The 17,153-nt window shown below is 38.8% G+C and overlaps 1 protein-coding gene across 1 annotated transcript; it reads right to left on the bottom strand.

Moving 5' to 3' along the window:
* Nucleotides 1-608: 608 nt before the first annotated feature.
* LOC137283630 (transcription factor E4F1-like) lies at nt 609-16,394 on the bottom strand. Its single transcript, XM_067815223.1, has 15 exons — nt 16,314-16,394; nt 14,917-15,201; nt 13,107-13,197; nt 11,987-12,191; nt 11,206-11,332; nt 9,984-10,062; nt 9,304-9,586; nt 8,903-8,983; nt 7,076-7,234; nt 6,306-6,370; nt 5,840-6,012; nt 4,282-4,499; nt 3,706-3,904; nt 2,837-2,982; nt 609-1,560 (listed from the first exon to the last, which is right to left on the bottom strand). The coding sequence occupies exons 1-15, from the start codon at nt 16,366-16,368 to the stop codon at nt 1,171-1,173; spliced, it is 2,556 nt and encodes an 851-aa protein (XP_067671324.1). The 5' UTR covers nt 16,369-16,394; the 3' UTR covers nt 609-1,170.
* Nucleotides 16,395-17,153: the final 759 nt, after the last annotated feature.

Here is a 17,153-nt window from a genome sequence, read left to right as displayed (position 1 = left end):
GCTAATATTGAGTTCAGATCCACTATCTACCAGTTGTGACCCAAGTGCTTCAACACAAATTGGGTTATATTCCCTTATAACCCGAGATGTTGTAACAGTACTGAAACCATCTCCCTGTCATCCATCTTCATCTTGTCAGGGGATGTGTGCATAAACATTTTGTATAACTAGGCTACTGGTTTAGTTGTTTCGCCATACGACTCATCTATATTGGACTGCAAATGAATTATATCAGTGAAATAAAATCTTACTTCATGACTGATGAAACCATGTTTGTAGTGTATAGTAAATCATACAGATTTTCATATGACAACCTATTGTTTATTGCATAGTGTGTTTTGGTGTCAAACATTAGCAGAAGCTTACAAGTCAGAAGCATAAAGGAGAGAATGGTGTGGAGTTTGAGAGTCTGGGCATCCATGCTGAACTGAGATATCTACAAAAGCAGCCTTAGCACATCTGGAATGCAAGTTTCTATGCTTATCTCATCTCTGAATGGCTTGTATTATCCAAATGTTGTTTTGTGTGTGATTGTTCTATTGAAAGTCTCAGTATAGTTTTTAGCTCATCTTCGTTATCAATATAATACTGAAAGGATTAGAAACACATTCTCTAAAAAGAGTTTATTATAATGAAAATGTAATAAATACAACACTTGGTAATAATTTTACTCTTCATATACATACAATTTTCCATGAATAAATGAGGTAAATATACAGAGGGTATTTATATAATGGTCTTTAGCACTTGCTTTCCATGAATTTGATATTAGCTTGTAATAAATAGACTTTAATAACAGAAATAGCCAAAGTCACACATCTGTGAAGGCTGGCTACCTATCTGAATGTCATGGGAATTTTCCTGATGGGGAATTGTTCGTACATCTCCCATAACACAGTCTGCTCCAGTCAGTTACTGGCATCACTGTCACTTCCTCAGACAGCAAAGATCAGATGCATCTTCATCCATCTCATATAAATGATATTTTAGAGATTGCTGCCACTATGTAGGAATAGTGCTGGCATGAAATAAGTTCTGCTTTCAATGATGTGCTGATGAATGAATGAGTGTTGACTTAACAGAAATGAAAAATTGGCAGGTGAATGTTCGTTGACGAGGCCAATTTCAGAGACACATTTTCCTCTCAACTTTATTTCCTTCAGACAATGTTTACTTAACCTCTTCCTCCTCCTCCATAACCACATTATCCCTCCCAACCTCCTCCTCCACAACATTGGCCACCATCATGGCGTGCTGAATGGCGTCACTGTCCTCCACCAGTGGGGCCATTGCCACAGCCTCGATCTCATTCTCTGAAGGCAACACAGTCAGTGTTTGTCCATCTTCAGACTCAGTTGGCATCACAGCCACAGTCTGACCTGTGTTAGGGTCAAGGACACGAATGTTGTCACCACCATCGCTGACAACGATGTATGATGTACCATCGTCAGCAGATACTTGCTCCAGGATAGCTGGATCCACTTCTCCTTCCGTAATGATCTCCACATTCTGCACAGTTTCAGCCAGGTCGGTATGGACCACCACATACTCTGTTGTATGCTGGGGGATGAAAAACAAAACACATCATTGTTTGTAGTTTGCATAAATTGCCACAAAGGTCACTTGTTCACTCTATCTGTGTTATTATCTGTGTTAAGAAACGTCACGCTAAACAAATCTGAATATTTTTATCACAATATTTTGGGAATCCAAAGAACAGGTGAATGAACTCCTTATCTGCTCACTTATTAGGTCTGAGTGATTGGGATAGAAAACTTTGACAATGGGTCATTTTCAGGATTATTACCCATTTTCTGAATTTAGAATGGGCCATTGACCTTGTACTAATAGTAAACTTCAAAATTTAAATGGGCAATTTCTTTATCTAATGTGCAAAATAGTCCATGGCCTCTGCCTTGTCCAATCTGTGAGGTCTACTACCATTGTTTTTCAACTTCAAACATCCCAACAACAAAGCAATACGCCACACCTCCCACACTTACTGCACAAACACCCACATCCCACAGTCCCCACAAATTTCTCTCCTTTGGTTTTCATTTATAACCCAAATTTTCATTCTAAAATAACTCTACACAGATTCAAACAGTTGACATATTTGGTGTTTGGTTCCAAATTCAGAAAAAAAGAAAGAATTTGATTAACCCGAACAAGTCAACTGTATGCATCAAGAGTACACCATGCCATTTAGAAAGTGGTTAAATGTAACCATCTGTCATACCTTGGATTTCACTCTCTCAGTAAAGTATGTATTCTAGTGTTTACTTGGGTTCAGTCCAACATGGACATGATCCCAAGTGAAAGATAGAGCAACAGTATGTCAGCTAATAATATGTGAACCTATCATGAATCACTGCTAAAAGAACACATGGAACTTTCAAAGGTAGAATGCCTGTGTACTCAGGTTGTCTCCCATTTGTTAGACATGCCAGTTGTTACACAGTCAGGCTGGGGTTTAACTACTGCTGTACCTACAACAATAATGGTCAAGCCCAATTTGCCCAATAGGATTTATAGTAAAGCAGCTTCACTGTCAAATGGATCAAAGGGGCTAAAAGCAAGAAGTTTTGATGTTTTTAACTGAAGAAATGTTTGTTTAATTAAAGATCTTTCAAAGGTTTCCATTACTGTGTATCAAACTTTCAGTTTTGTCCATGTTTTCTTCCTATACTGACGTTGGCCCAACAGACACGCTTGCCTTGGGAAGTTAATCTTGTACATATTCAAAAAACAAAAACAAAACAGGGTGATTAGAATGATGACAGTCAATGTATTAATACATACACTCATCTATGGATCTGAGGCTTGAACTATTTACCTGACTGAGAGCATCCTCCTGTATATCTCCCTCCTCTGGGATGAGGTAGTGCTGTGTGTCAGCCACCACAGAGGAGAACTCGGCCAGCACAGTGGGGTATTCCTCCTCCTCTAGAGCCTCACGGCTGGCCTGTCGGGTGCAGGGAACTGCAAACATAGCTCACACTGCATTGGCGCCTTGTGATATCTCTTACCTTGCATGTCATAGTAGTATGTGGTATTGTTCCTGCATTTTATTTTTGTTTATTTTCCTTGCTTTTTTAATATTTAATCACAATGATTCCATTTATGGCAGTCATTGACTTCAGTATCAGTTCAAATTCTTTGGAGTGAGTGAGTGAGATTAGTTTTCAGTTTTCAGCTGCTTTTAGCACTATCACGATGTGGGACACCAGAAATCGGTTTCACACATTGCACCCATGCGGGAAATCAAACTCAGGCCCCGATTTCTCGAAACAAACTAAGTTTTTACTCAAATCTCAAACTGAGTTTGAGAATTTGGGGCAGCTGAATTTTTAACGAGTCCAAGCAACTAATGAAATCTGTGCACCCAACTCAGATTGTCTACTACTACATTCTAGAAAGTACATGTCCTGTGTTTTCTAAAATTTGAGCAAAAACTTGAACTTAAGTAAAAACTCGAGAAATCGAGGCCAGGTCTTTGGTATGACAAGCAAACATTTTAAGCACAAGGCTACTCCGCCCCCAAGCTGTTTTGAACGTCACTGTAACTGTAATAACTGAACCTTACTGGTTAAAACACAAATGTCTGAGTGCTGGTGTTATAATTTAGTTATCATGGTGTCGATAACACAGAATAACATTATCAATTCTACGCAAGAAGACACTTTGAAAATACTGCTGGTATACCTTTAGCCTTGAGATGACGATTGAGCGTGCCATGTTCCGAGAAGGATCGATTACAGTACTGGCACTTAAAGGGCTTTTCTCCAGTGTGTGATCTCAGATGTCGTGCCAATGACCCCTTTTCACGGAAGTGTCGATGACAGTAGCGGCACTCATATGGCATGACATTACTGTGAGTACGCATATGTACCTTCAAGGCATTCTGTAGAAAATAAATCATATCTGTCATCGTTTACTCATCCAAAAGAATTGTCAAGAATAAAATATGATGTGACAGTGGTGTAAGTTTTAAGGCAATATGTAGCAATCTGCAAGTGGTCTGTAAATATTTGAGTGTGACGAGACAATCCAGCCCTTGACATCATGAGCATCGATCTATGCAGTCAGGATAGAGAAATCACCTGATCCTTATCCTGATTATATTGCTCAGTATTTGACTCTTTTGATAAGCATGAGTTGCTGAAGAACAAATCTAACCCATAGCTTCATGGGTAAATGAAATAAAGAACATCTACCTCACTTTTATTGCTCATCTGAAACTGGATATGTTCTTTTAAACATAGAAGTAAACCAACTTACACTGGTTTTGAAGGCCTTTTCACACATTCGACATGCAAAAGGTCTGTCTGAGCTGTGGATCTTAAGATGTTCCCGGACGTGGGAGATTCTCTTAAAAAGCTTGCCACATTCCCCACACTTGTAATGACGTTCCTCACTGTGAGCACTCATGTGCTTATTCAGTGTGTCTTTACTTATAAATGTTTTTAAGCACACTGGACATTTGTATGGGCGATCACCTGAAAATATAATCAAATCCCAAATATACATCTCTTACTTAAAAAACACAGAGAAAAGGAAATTCAAAATACTTCTTAAGGTAAAGAGGTACTAAACTAGTGGCGAAAAGAAAGTGTATGCTGAAAACTGTTTTTCACAAAAAAAAATGCTACTTGGCTGAAAACAACTGACAAAACATTGCAAACTTAAGGTTCAAAACACAACTGTGACACCTGTATGAGAAGCATCAACACTGAGTAACAATATAGATTTCATTTCTTCTTTATTGATACCAGCCATCCCACATAGTGGTATACTTATATTGCGCGGCAGTTTAGTTTCGCGAAATGTATGAATTCATGCATCCATTTTATATATTTATGAATGTCCAAATCATTGTGCATTGGAAGAAAAGCAAGTGTTTGCCACTAATGTGGCAACGTCCCTTGCCACTTAAGAAGAAGGAAATATTTATAACATATTTACTACTATTTACTCAAACACAAGATGCATGAAATGACTTGTGTCTGGATAATCAAAATTAAGGACATTGGTTGTAAATGTTTTCATGCGTTAACATACGTTTGACAGTGGACAGTGCCATGGTTACATTGATAATAAGATCTCGGTCACTCAGACTGCCTGGTGTCTGCTTAATTCCCAAATGTAGGCTGTCACAAAGTTTACGACATTAGGTACAACAGTTCATCAGATATCATGTTAACAAGAGTGTGAAGTGGTCAAAGAGTCAGGGGTACCTTGAAAATAAAGTCAAGGTCATCAAAAATGACTGGTGTCTGTGTAATTCCCAAATGTAGGTTGTTACCAAATTTCAAGACATTGGGTACATTTCAAGAGATATTGCAACAACTAGAGTCATGGTGACCTTGAAGATAAGGTCAAGGTCTTCAAAATCAACTGGTGCCTACGTAACTCATAATGTAGTACAACAGTTCATGAGATATCATGTAAACAAGAGTTTGAAAAGTGGTCAAAGAGTCGTGAAAATAAGATCAAGGTCACCCAAATCGACTGGTGCCAATATAATCCTCCAATGTAGGCTGTCACCACAATTGGAAACATTGGGTAACACTGTTCATAACATATTGCGTTAACAAGAGTATGCAAAGTGGTAAAAGAGTGAGTGAGTTTAGTTTTACGCCACACTCAGCAATATTCCAGGAATTCCAGCGATGTCTGCATAATGCCCCAATGTAGGCTGTCACCAAATTTGAAGACATGGAGTACAACAGGTCATGAGATTTCGCATTAACAAGAAATGGGGTGGACGGACACATAGTTCCCTGTACCGTGTTGCAGTGGGGTGCAATGACACCAAATGCTCAAGATAAAGATTCACCTGTGTGACTCTTCATATGCTGCTTGAGATAGCTGCTCCCTCTGAATGTCCTGGAGCAGGCAGGACACTTGTGGAGGGACTTGGCATAGCCCATGGCATGGGAGTCTCCCTCTGGTACTGCTGTAGTCGGTGTGGGTAGCTCCAGCAGCTGTCTCAGTGCTATCTGGGCGTTCCTACATATATATATGACATTAACATGGATAAAAACATGCACCACCAACACAGGCATCACAACACACTGATGTACACATACTTGTTTCAGGGCATCTTTGCTGTGAGTGAGTTCAGTTTTGCACCACTTTTAGCAATAATCCAGAAATATGGTGGTGAACACCTGAAATGGGCTTTAACCACTACTACCTTAATCACCAGTATCAGGAATTATTCTGAAAAGAATAACAGCAAAACAGGCCCATTGAGTCCTGAAAACACCGCTTTCACCACTTATTGTGTCTGATGTGTTTACCTGTGATCATTAGAACTGTAAGACTTCTCTTTGATTTCAGCCACCACTGTACCATTTTCAAATCCCTGAAAAGACAAAAGTCAAACCAGCTGTAATTTGCAAACTGATGATCTACACATCCTTGGAAGTAGTTCCAGATGATGTAGTTGACCATAAAGCATATCATTACTCGCCCATTGAAGATACTGCAGTGTAATATTTTTACGGCAATACTGCACTAGTGTAATACCACCTGATGTATGACGTCAAAATGGTTCAAAGTTGTGACGTCACAATGCTAATGCCAATGTCGCAATTTTACTAGACCTTGCTTGACTTGTGGAATGCTGAGGGTCCTCACACTGTAGGGAATTTCGTGGCAGTTTCTGTCAATTTATGTTGGCGAGTGATAAACAGAATACTAAACTTGCTTCCTTAAAATATCATTTTCATTAAACGAGTTAATGATTTGGTATCAAACAAGCGAAAGGTCGTTTAGTATCCTCTACTCACCACATTAGTTGAATATTGTAAAAGTTTAAGCTTCTATTTGAATTATTTCTTTCCCTTATTAAACTCTCGGTATGGAGTCATTCACTTGTTAGTGAAATATCCTAGAACTCTTGAACCAAAGAATCACTGATGCTTCAGTCCAACAGTGATCATAACATATTCTTAATACTAAACTTATGCAATCTCCAAGTAAAATACACACGTCTCTTGTGTCAGGGTGTCCCTGTATTAGTGTTGATTAAATGGCTTGTGTTTACATCAATGGCTGTTAGATGTACCTTGAGCTGTGTTTGATGCTGTGACATCATGTGTCCCTGAAGTTCCTCCCTCTTCTCCGTCACAAAATGACACAAACCACACCTGAAGGGGGTGTCGGCCAGGTGAGAGCGGAGGTGATGTCGCAACACCTCAATAGTGAGGAAGTCCTCTCTGCAAACCTGAAATTAACACACATGATGTAAATTGTACATCTTTTGAGTAATTATATATGCATATTATGTGATACTGGATACATCCTTGGATGGGTGAATGAGTTTGACAGCTTGATTCCTGAGAATTTCTAGGACTTAGTCTTGCCTCACAATGGTGCTCACATGTGGTCTCGCCTTAAATGCAAGTAAGTTTGTTAAATAATTGCCTCTGTTCACCCAGCAGAATATGGGTACCCAGCGGGATAAGTCATATGATTATTAACCTTCCAGGACCTCACAGACAGCTTGTGTATTCAGGGTAATAATGCCCATCGTGTTGTATGCGCTTGGAGCTTTAAGTTCATTAAGTTCACTGCTATATAATATCAATAATAATAATATCAATAACATCATTATTTTTATTACTATCTCTATGCAGATTTATAGCCTAAGCTATCTGGTAACAGACAATTGCAGAGGACTAATATGACACATACCAACAAAATCATATAAACAATAGAAGTGTGTCCCTCTTACTGTGTATTTCATACTAAACTCAAGTCAGAACAATGTCAGAACACTGTCAGAACAATGCTGCCTACAAAAGATTAGCTGATCATTCTGTTCCTTACAACACACACAGCATTATTGCAGCTATATGACAGAACCCTGTTTGACACTGATCTAATGACATCATCAGGGTACAATGACACAATGACAAACAGGTCACTAAGTCTTGACTTCATGATAAATCATAGGTGTGCTGGGGACCTACATCCTCGATATCTCCAGGGTATACATTCAGATAAGTTTCCACTATACCCTGGACGCATCTACGGCTCTGCCAGATAAATTTATTACCTCCCTTGACTGTCTTTTCATCCAGTCAGTTGTCTACACTGGGAAGTTGAGCGAACCAATCACAACTCACTTTCGTTTTTTGAAGTATCTAACCGATTATACTTGGCAACACAAACCATGCAGAGGTTCTCTGGAAGAGGTAGAAGGCGTTCTTGCATATGTTGTTTTAAAGTTTCGGACCTGTCAATTTGTTTGTATGATTTCCCTCAAATCTGGGACGCAATGTGGGCAAACCTTCGCAGTTGCTACTGCTACCTTTGTTGACACTGGCAAGCTCTGTTATAACGGCGGCCTAGCTGACTGGCTAGTGTGAGAAGGCAGAGCCAGCAAAGGGAGGTAATAAATTTATCTGGCAGAGCTGTAGATGCGTCCAGGGTATAGTGGAAACGTATCGGAACGTATACCCTGGAGATATCGAGGATGGGGGACCTACTGCGCATGGTATTTTAAGTATGCTTCCATGCTTTCAGGCCAAATTAATATGCAGGCAGATCAGGCGTAATAATTGGTTGGTTTGTTGTGTAATGCCGCATTGAGCAATATTCTAGCTATATGGTGGCGGTCTGTAAGTAATTGAGTCTGGACCAGACAATCCAGTATCATCCAATTCAAACCTGGATCTTCATATGTATAATGAACCATGTCCAGTACTGCTCCAGTTCCAGCTGCAATACTTACAGAGTGGTATCTCTGATACATCATATATATATGGTCAAAAGTGAAAGATACAAATTTGCTGAGTAAACATTTTTCCTCCAGTGATGGCAGTGGTACTGATGTTCAAGTACTTCTACTTTGGTTATGCTATGATGCAGGCTGCACCAGTACACTCACCCTGCACTGTGTTGGGAGGAGGTTCTCCAGCTTAATGGCTTCCTCTTCTGCCGTCACACTGGCCAGATCCACTGTTGTTTCCTGTATCACAAATCAATGGCAGTGAATGTAAATGTAAACGTTGTAAATATTAAAACCAAGAAAATTAAAAAAAATCATTTAAAAAAAGCATTTAACAAATATTCCCTGACCAGCTACATGATTCATAAGCAACTGTTAAAGATTCAGTTTTTCAAGTTTTGCTATTGGTCTAATGGCATAAATGTTCTGATCTTTTAAACCACTATGTCTAACACACCTAAACCTTACATAAATATCATACTGAGTTATGATAATACCCCAGGAAAATTATTCTCCAAGCCAAGAATGGTCCTGTAGTGAGGCTTGACATTGTTGCTTACCTGTGAACTTGCCACCTCTGTAATGACTTGCTCAATGGGATCTGTGTCCTGGTGGATGGCACCTTCTCCTTCCTCTCCTGCCACAACATCAGCGACGACTGACTGGATGATGGATGCCACCTCTGTGGAGACAAAGCCTTTGCTTGCATCCACAGACTCGAGCAGCTGGACACTGCCATCACCATCAGTAGGCATGTTTATCACAGCAGGGATGTTGGGTACAAAGTCCCACTTTTTTCTGTATCTTGGCAAGTCAGCATCACTCTTTGCTGTGCAGGGTGTTCTACAATAGTGACAAGCAGGCATATCACCAAACTGAGTGAGTCAGTGAATTGGGTTATACCCTTTGTCCTGTTTCCACAGTTTCCATCATAATGACCAATGAGATTCCATCGCTCGTATTACTTGAATTTGCTTAAAACAAAATGGCGGTTCCCAGTCAAGATGATCTGTTTAATGATCTGGCAGTATTGCAATAAAAATACAGTTAGACCCAGCAAGTTCATCAATGCACTTGTGAGGACTTAACTGTTTGGAAAATATCCGCTGATGTGAAGCTGATGGAATGAAATCTACACAGCAATCGTGAAATTGTTTCTAATCCAGATTTTAGGTTCTGCTTCTTTGATAAACTACACATCAACTGACTGGTCCATGTAAGAACAGTGAAGAACTAGTACCTGGACTTCATATGCCTTGTGAGAGCTCCGGACTCAGTAAAACTTCTCCCACACATCTCACAGGAATATGGACGTTCACCTGTAAACAGATTCAAATACTTGCAGGAACATAACATTAACATCACACATGGATCATTTCTATTATACATAGTTATGATGTCAAAATACATTCCTCTTCTGTAAATATGATAGACAACCCATACCTCACATGACACAAACACTTCATGCTGACATTCCTTTTTGAACAGAACATGTTTAAAATGTATTGTGAGAATAGAGATGTCTTGGTTGTAAAAAAATTTTTACTTACAAAATCAATACTTGGGTCAAAGTTTTGCCTAATTTTAAACAGTCAAGAAACTACAAGACACGCATTTGTTAACTGGGCCTAAATACAGTTTCAGTTTTGGTGAATTCAACTGACACCATAGCTAGGGTCATCATTGCAAACTTATGCCTCATAGGCCTGGACATTGAAAAATATTCGGTTGTTACCAGATGAATGGACATTTGAATGGACAAAATACAGTTCGTTCTACCACCATGTATAGTGTAATAAAGCACACTTTCGCCCTAAACTATTATAGTTAAAGCACGAGGATGCTGCGTCCTCTGTATTTCTTCTCTAAGATGTCGTATTTAATCATTTCAAAGCCTAATTTCAATTAATCTATGGCAGAAAACAAATGACGGTGTCTGTGACCTAAAATATGAATCCTTGCACAGGGCTAACTGACGCGCTGTTCTTTTGACGTGTCAGCCCCCTACGTTAAGACAAACGTTACAAGAAAAACAAATGCATGAACAATTTGGTGAAGGTTTATGTTCGGGTTAAATATCTTCTCTAGATCATTTTAATTATGGGGAATTTTATCCTTCAGAAAACATAAACATAATGTTTCCACCAATGATGTTAGCTGTTTGATGCAACTGCAAACCAAGAAACGGGATGCAATGAAGCAGTCTACTGTGGGAGGCTGTACGAGGAGGCGATGGTAACTGACATCCATCGTGACGTTGTTTACATTGTGACGTAATGCAAAAAAGTTCGATTACGAGGGAGCAGACTGGAATGGCCCAGCGACGTCAACACATTGTGACGTAATGCAAAAAGTGCACATTATCGTCTGATAAAGTACTGTCGGCGCCTTTGATCTTTCACCGAAGCATCTTATAATAGATGTTAAATGATCAGGATGCTATCCTCTGCAACAATACCAACCTGTGTGTCTCCTCATATGCCTTGTCAAGGAACCTTTTGTTTTGAATGCATATGGACAACCCTGAATGGTACATGGGAAGTGCCTCTTGTTGCTGTGTGTCAACATGTGTGTCTTCATCACATTCACCTTAAAACATAAATATTTGAATAAAAGACACTGAAAAGTAAAATGTACTCAGATGAAAACAATTCATTTTACAATACAAAGTGTTCTGCCAAACTCGCACTCAAAGAATCACTTGTAATTCCTTTGCACAAGGTTTATGTTACTTTTCTAACTTTCACCAAAACAGGTATCAACTGGTATACATACAGGTATTATTTAGCAATATTCTAGCAATATCACAGCAGGTGACAAAAGAAATGGGCTTCACACATAGTACCCATGTGGGGAATCGAATCTGGGTTTTCAGCGTGACAAGCAAACACTTTAATTACTAGATCACAGTAAATCAGCATGTACCTGAAATTCTTTGGCAGGCAATTTATCTTGCTTATTCTGGTCAGTGACAACCTCCTTCCATTATTCTACACAAAAATTCCTTGGCAGGCAATTTATCTTCCTCAATCTGTTCAGTGACAACCTTCTTCCCACTAGTGAAATTCTAAGAAGATTCTACTAATACCTTCTTAGAGGGACACAAACCCCAGTTATCAATCCACATTAAAATGAGGCATATTGCTAAGAAGAAAAACACACAGACCTTTTGACTGATATTAAGGGTCTGTAAGGGCATTCACTAACATATTAATATATTAATAAAAAATACAATACACCTACATCTTTAAACCTATTCCCGCAGTGTTCACAACTGTAGGGCCTGTTGGCAGCATCCTCTTCAGTGGCCTTGACCTTTTTAAACTCAGGGTCATTCTTGACAGTGTATGTCTCATCTTCTTCATGGCTGTCAACATCCTCTGCCTCCTCCTCATCCCCATCATCATTGGTGTGCTCGTACTGGATGTGCCAACGCAGAGTTGCTTCTCTTTATATAGAGAATATTTATATGTTAGGTTGTGGTTTGGAAAGCATGATGTTGCTAGTCTCATGAAATCTCCATGACATCTCATGATTTATATCCAGCATAGCTGTCTCAGTAGGAACTACTGAATGCTGAGGTAAGATAATTTGTGACGTAACCATGATTTTTACATATTGTCATGTGGTGTGCACCGTTAGGTATCTAGGCAGTGATGAGAGTAAGTTAGCAGACGTTGCAGCACGTATCTCTGATGTAAGTCTGTACCGAATAAATAGCCATGGTTCTTAAAGAAGAAGTTTTCTTCTTCCATTGATCTAACAGACATATAAAGATGTCAAAACTACAATATAAGTAACTAGATGGTGTGCAAACAATACTGCAATCACCCATATTTAATATATATATTCAGTCACAGTGAAGTAATAGTTTTGTAAATGATCTGAACTAACAACAATTTTTCAGTGTTTGGATGACCTTGAGCTAATAAAACTTTCAACAATATATCCAACCTTTCACTCAATCACTGTAGGAAAGTTTGAAGTGATTCACATTTCGCTTTTTCTGCTCTTGGGAAATATATCCTATGGCATTTTACTGGATGCAAAATATAGCATCCTTTACATTAACATTGAGAAGTTCTAAATGGATGTGAATACTATGCCCTACTCCTGTTTAGTGAGAAGAGTACGGCGGTTTGATTCAGTGTGATCAATACATAGAAAGTCTGCATATTAAATTAAAATTGTTTCTGTTCTGATAAGACACAAAATCAATTTCAGACTGAAATAATTACTTCATTCAATGATAAAGTTTTGTGCTTTGATTCAAACAAAGTCATCATCAACTGAAGTAAGCAAAAGAATTCAAAATACTTTGCTAGTACATTGGTGGACCAAGGCAAACTCCCCCCATTCTCACCTGTGAAATTTTTTATCACAACTGGTACAAATATATGTACTTCTTTCTGCAATAAGCTGAACATCTACTTCTGATTGACGTTTCTTTCGTTCTGAAAGCAAATAAATTTGGTAAAGTCAATTGATATTCATGAAGTACAATGACAGAAGACTACAAATAATCAGTAACTAAACATGTCTACGGTATAGAAAGGATTTATCATCATGGAAGACTACTACTACTACTACTACTAACTAGTTAAAATCTGCCATTGTAGCTTATGTCCAGATGGAAAATCAGGTTGTAACAAGTCAACGAATTTACCGTCTATTTTACAATGGTCAACATTTCAGCATGGTCAGAGCTTTCCTTCTCCAGTTGACATTCTGTAAGATTTTCACAGCTCTACCATCTTTCGTAATGTTCAAATCATGGGGGCCCATCTTGGTCGTCTATTACCGTCTATTTTACAATGGTCAACATTTCAGCATGGTCAGAGCTTTCCTTCTCCAGTTGACATTTTGTAAGATTTTCACAGCTCTACCATCTTTCGGAATGTTCATATCATGGGGGCCATGTAAGATACTGAGAACAGACAACCTTCACATCAACATTCAGCTGTTTCATGTGTGGTATGAACAACCAGTCAGTGCCAATGACTTGTGCGGCCCAAATGATAACAATTTGTTGAGATCTGTGGAATACTTATTAACATAAAGTATACATCTGAAAACTATCTATCTTTTTGTACAGGGTATAGTTGGAGCTGGCTACCTTACAGAAGTTAATCATTTTCTTCCGCAGGGAGTAAAAAATTCCATCGCCCAACGCCCAGGACAAGTCACTTTTCATTTCGGGGAATCAAATGATGGTATCTTACTTGACTACTAGATAATTTCCATATGTGGTTTCAAACTGCAAATAATCTTGGATTTAATTTCAAGTCTGCTCACATTGAAGCAATTAAGGTTGGCAATAATAATAAAGTAGAGCTTGCAGAGAGTGGAATTATCACTCTTCAATAAATAGTCTAATAAACATTAACATCATGCAAAATCAGGGCGAGTAGAAAATTAGTCAGGACAAGTTACTTTCTTGAAATCAGTTGCCCTATGCCAAGAGGCTTTTCAACATATTTTTGAACCCCTGTTTTGGTATCTGTAATTAGATTTACAACCATACTTTTTCAATACAGTCAAACCTTGTTTATCCGAACACTTTGTTTTTTTATTGAATTGTTCAGACAAACAAATCTTTCGGATATCTGGATCAGGACCGAGGCAGTAAGCTTAAAAGAAAACCCAACTGAATAAGAGTATTTATATAGCGCTGACTTCCACCGCACAAAGGCGATGCTCAAAACGCTGACAAGTCATCTGAAGAAGGGGCAAAAAGTAGCCCAGAAACGTTGTGTTCGACAATAAAAAGAAGTTGTCATCCATATACTCATCGTATTAAGTGGTAGACATGACTGACTTCGTGTTTTGATATCTCACCCACAACAGACCTTTGGTTTTGATATAGGACTGATCAAAAGTGAGCACTGTTGAGAAGCGCTAAACACCGGACATCTTCCCAATGAAGATGTTTTGTTACCAAAATTGACCATTCGGATACGGAAGTCGAACATTTGGACATACAAGGTCAATTTAACTGGAAAATTTCAGTTTTTGTGAAGAATGATCGAAAACCGAGGTATTGGGCTATCTGAAGTTCAGATATATGAGGTCTGACTGCAATTGGTTTATTTGTTAAACGCCATACTCTGCAATGTTCCAGTTATATGGCGGCAGTCTGAAAATATGGACATCTAGATTGAATATGTCCTTACTTCTCTTTCGAGTTTGATTTTCCTTCCCCTCATTTCCTTCTGTATTGTTTCCTTCTCCATTCTCCACAGATGTTTGTGATGTTCCATCCTGTTGTGTGTTGTTGTTTGGCTTCTGGACTAGCTTGGGTAGCACCATTCGACGATCCTTGTGAGATCGAGCATATGTCACCTTGAAATTATCGTGGCGGATCTTATGTTCCAAATACGCTTGAATATTGGTGAAAACCATTTTGCATTTCTTACAGTAGTGAATGTCTTCATCACTGTCATTGTCTGTTTCAGTTCCTGCAACAAAAATGTGAAGGATGTAACACAAATACAATATGAATATACGATAAAAGAATTTGATGTGTGATACAATTATGAATTGATTTCTCTATGGACAGTTAATAATATTATGTATGAATATTCTTTACTTCTCAAATTGGAATTCAGTCTCTCTAAATAATGGGGCAAAGAACTTCATAATAAAAGATATCATTACTAATGGTCGGTTATCGCCGCATACCAGTTATTGCCAACACATGGTTGTAGAACTTGTTAAGACAAATTGATTGTAACTCTTGTAGCCTATTGCTTTAGTGATCTGTTGATGTGTGAAATACTATGAAAGTACAAATCAAGCTGTCTTCTCAAATGCCACAGTCAGGTGTTGGCAATAGCTGGCATGCAGAGGTAACTGGTTGCTAACCAGCAGCCTTAACTAATGGCACTGTCACAAATCTGAAACATGTAAAGAGATCATGATATTGAACCTGTGATCCATATGGTCAAGCAATATAGATTTTCACTAGCCACATTTTATTGAATTCTTACTCTGAAATCAATATCACTAAGATTTAGAATGCACATATTTTAGATGTTAAATTTATCATATTTTGGAATTTGCCAGGAAATTAAGAGATACATTAATTATATGAATAATTTCATCAACACTGAAATACCTAACAATGATGATGAATATAGTTAATAAAACAACAGTTCTCCAAATCATGAGGCCCATTCTGGCATAGACTACAAACGAGCCAGAGGAGGGATAGTCTGTTAAATCCTAATCTAAATTCGCTGTCCGAAATATTTCAGATTGTATGATTACACATTCACATACTTCCGGATAGTGTTACCATATAGTGTAACAAAGGAGACTGATGAAATGTCGTGGTTTCCAATGAGTATGCCAGTCTAAAGTAGCAACATGTTACATGTGCCTGGGCCTATCTGCAAACGAGCACTGAACGTCAGCTTAGCCGGAGTTCTTTTCAAAATGGAAATTAGGGCAATGGAGAACTGGCAGTATATCAGCGTTTTCTGGTATGACTGAAGCATTTAAGTCACCATTAGGAGCTGACAAAAGGCAATTAATGAAATATCAAAAGTTTCGTCTGCTACAAACAAACCTTCGACCAGACTGGCAGCTAAACTGTCGTTTGTAGGCTTGTCGCTCTCGTTCATGGCGGCGTTTTGCGACAACCAGCAAGGAGACTGAACGGCTTCGGGTAACTCCGGCAGTGTTCGTAAACAAGTGCACTTTCGGGGAACGTATAATACTCAAAGTGTTGTCAGGAATACAAGCTATGGAAACAGGACTGGTGATCTACGCGAGTCTCCCAGACCCTACAGACCGGATGATAAGCCTTGAATGGCTGGAGAAGTCTCGATTGTCTCAGCCTTAATCTGAAATTAAAGTTGTTCAAGGTTCCTTTTTGTTTTTCGAAGTTCTTCTTCTAGAATACTTTTATTACTGGGGGATCATCTCAGTTTTGAGTACCCACATAAATGGCGATTTCTTTGGAAACATCGCCCATTAGCCAAGTGAGTAATTGTCACAATCAGCTGTTTTCCAAAATATGCAGCTGGGCGAGTATCTCAGACTGAAAAGACTTAATCATTGCATAAAAATGTGACTGAGTTTTGGTAAAACCGTTTGTCTACGTTACTTTGGAAGGGGTGTGAGATAAAACAAATAATGAAACATTTAACGTAAGACATACGTAAAAAATGGTGTGTGTATCCGCCGAGAGCCGCAATGAGGTCCAGCAGACAAGACCCCCTAATGATGTAGTCCCATGGCAGGGTGCAGGCTAAAACGTCACCACAGCAAAACGGCACCTGGCGAAAACGTCACCGTTTGGACAGAACGGAACCTTCCCTTGGCGAAAACGGCTACAAATGTTATGGCGAAAACGTCACCATATACAATTTTAAAAAGGATGAACATTGATATGATGACTTTATTG

The sequence above is a fragment of the Haliotis asinina genome, chromosome 5 (genome assembly GCF_037392515.1).
Source record: "Haliotis asinina isolate JCU_RB_2024 chromosome 5, JCU_Hal_asi_v2, whole genome shotgun sequence".
Classification (NCBI taxonomy): Eukaryota; Metazoa; Mollusca; class Gastropoda; order Lepetellida; family Haliotidae; genus Haliotis; species Haliotis asinina.
Note: the sequence above shows the minus strand (reverse complement) of the source record. Positions and strands in the feature narration are given on the sequence as shown.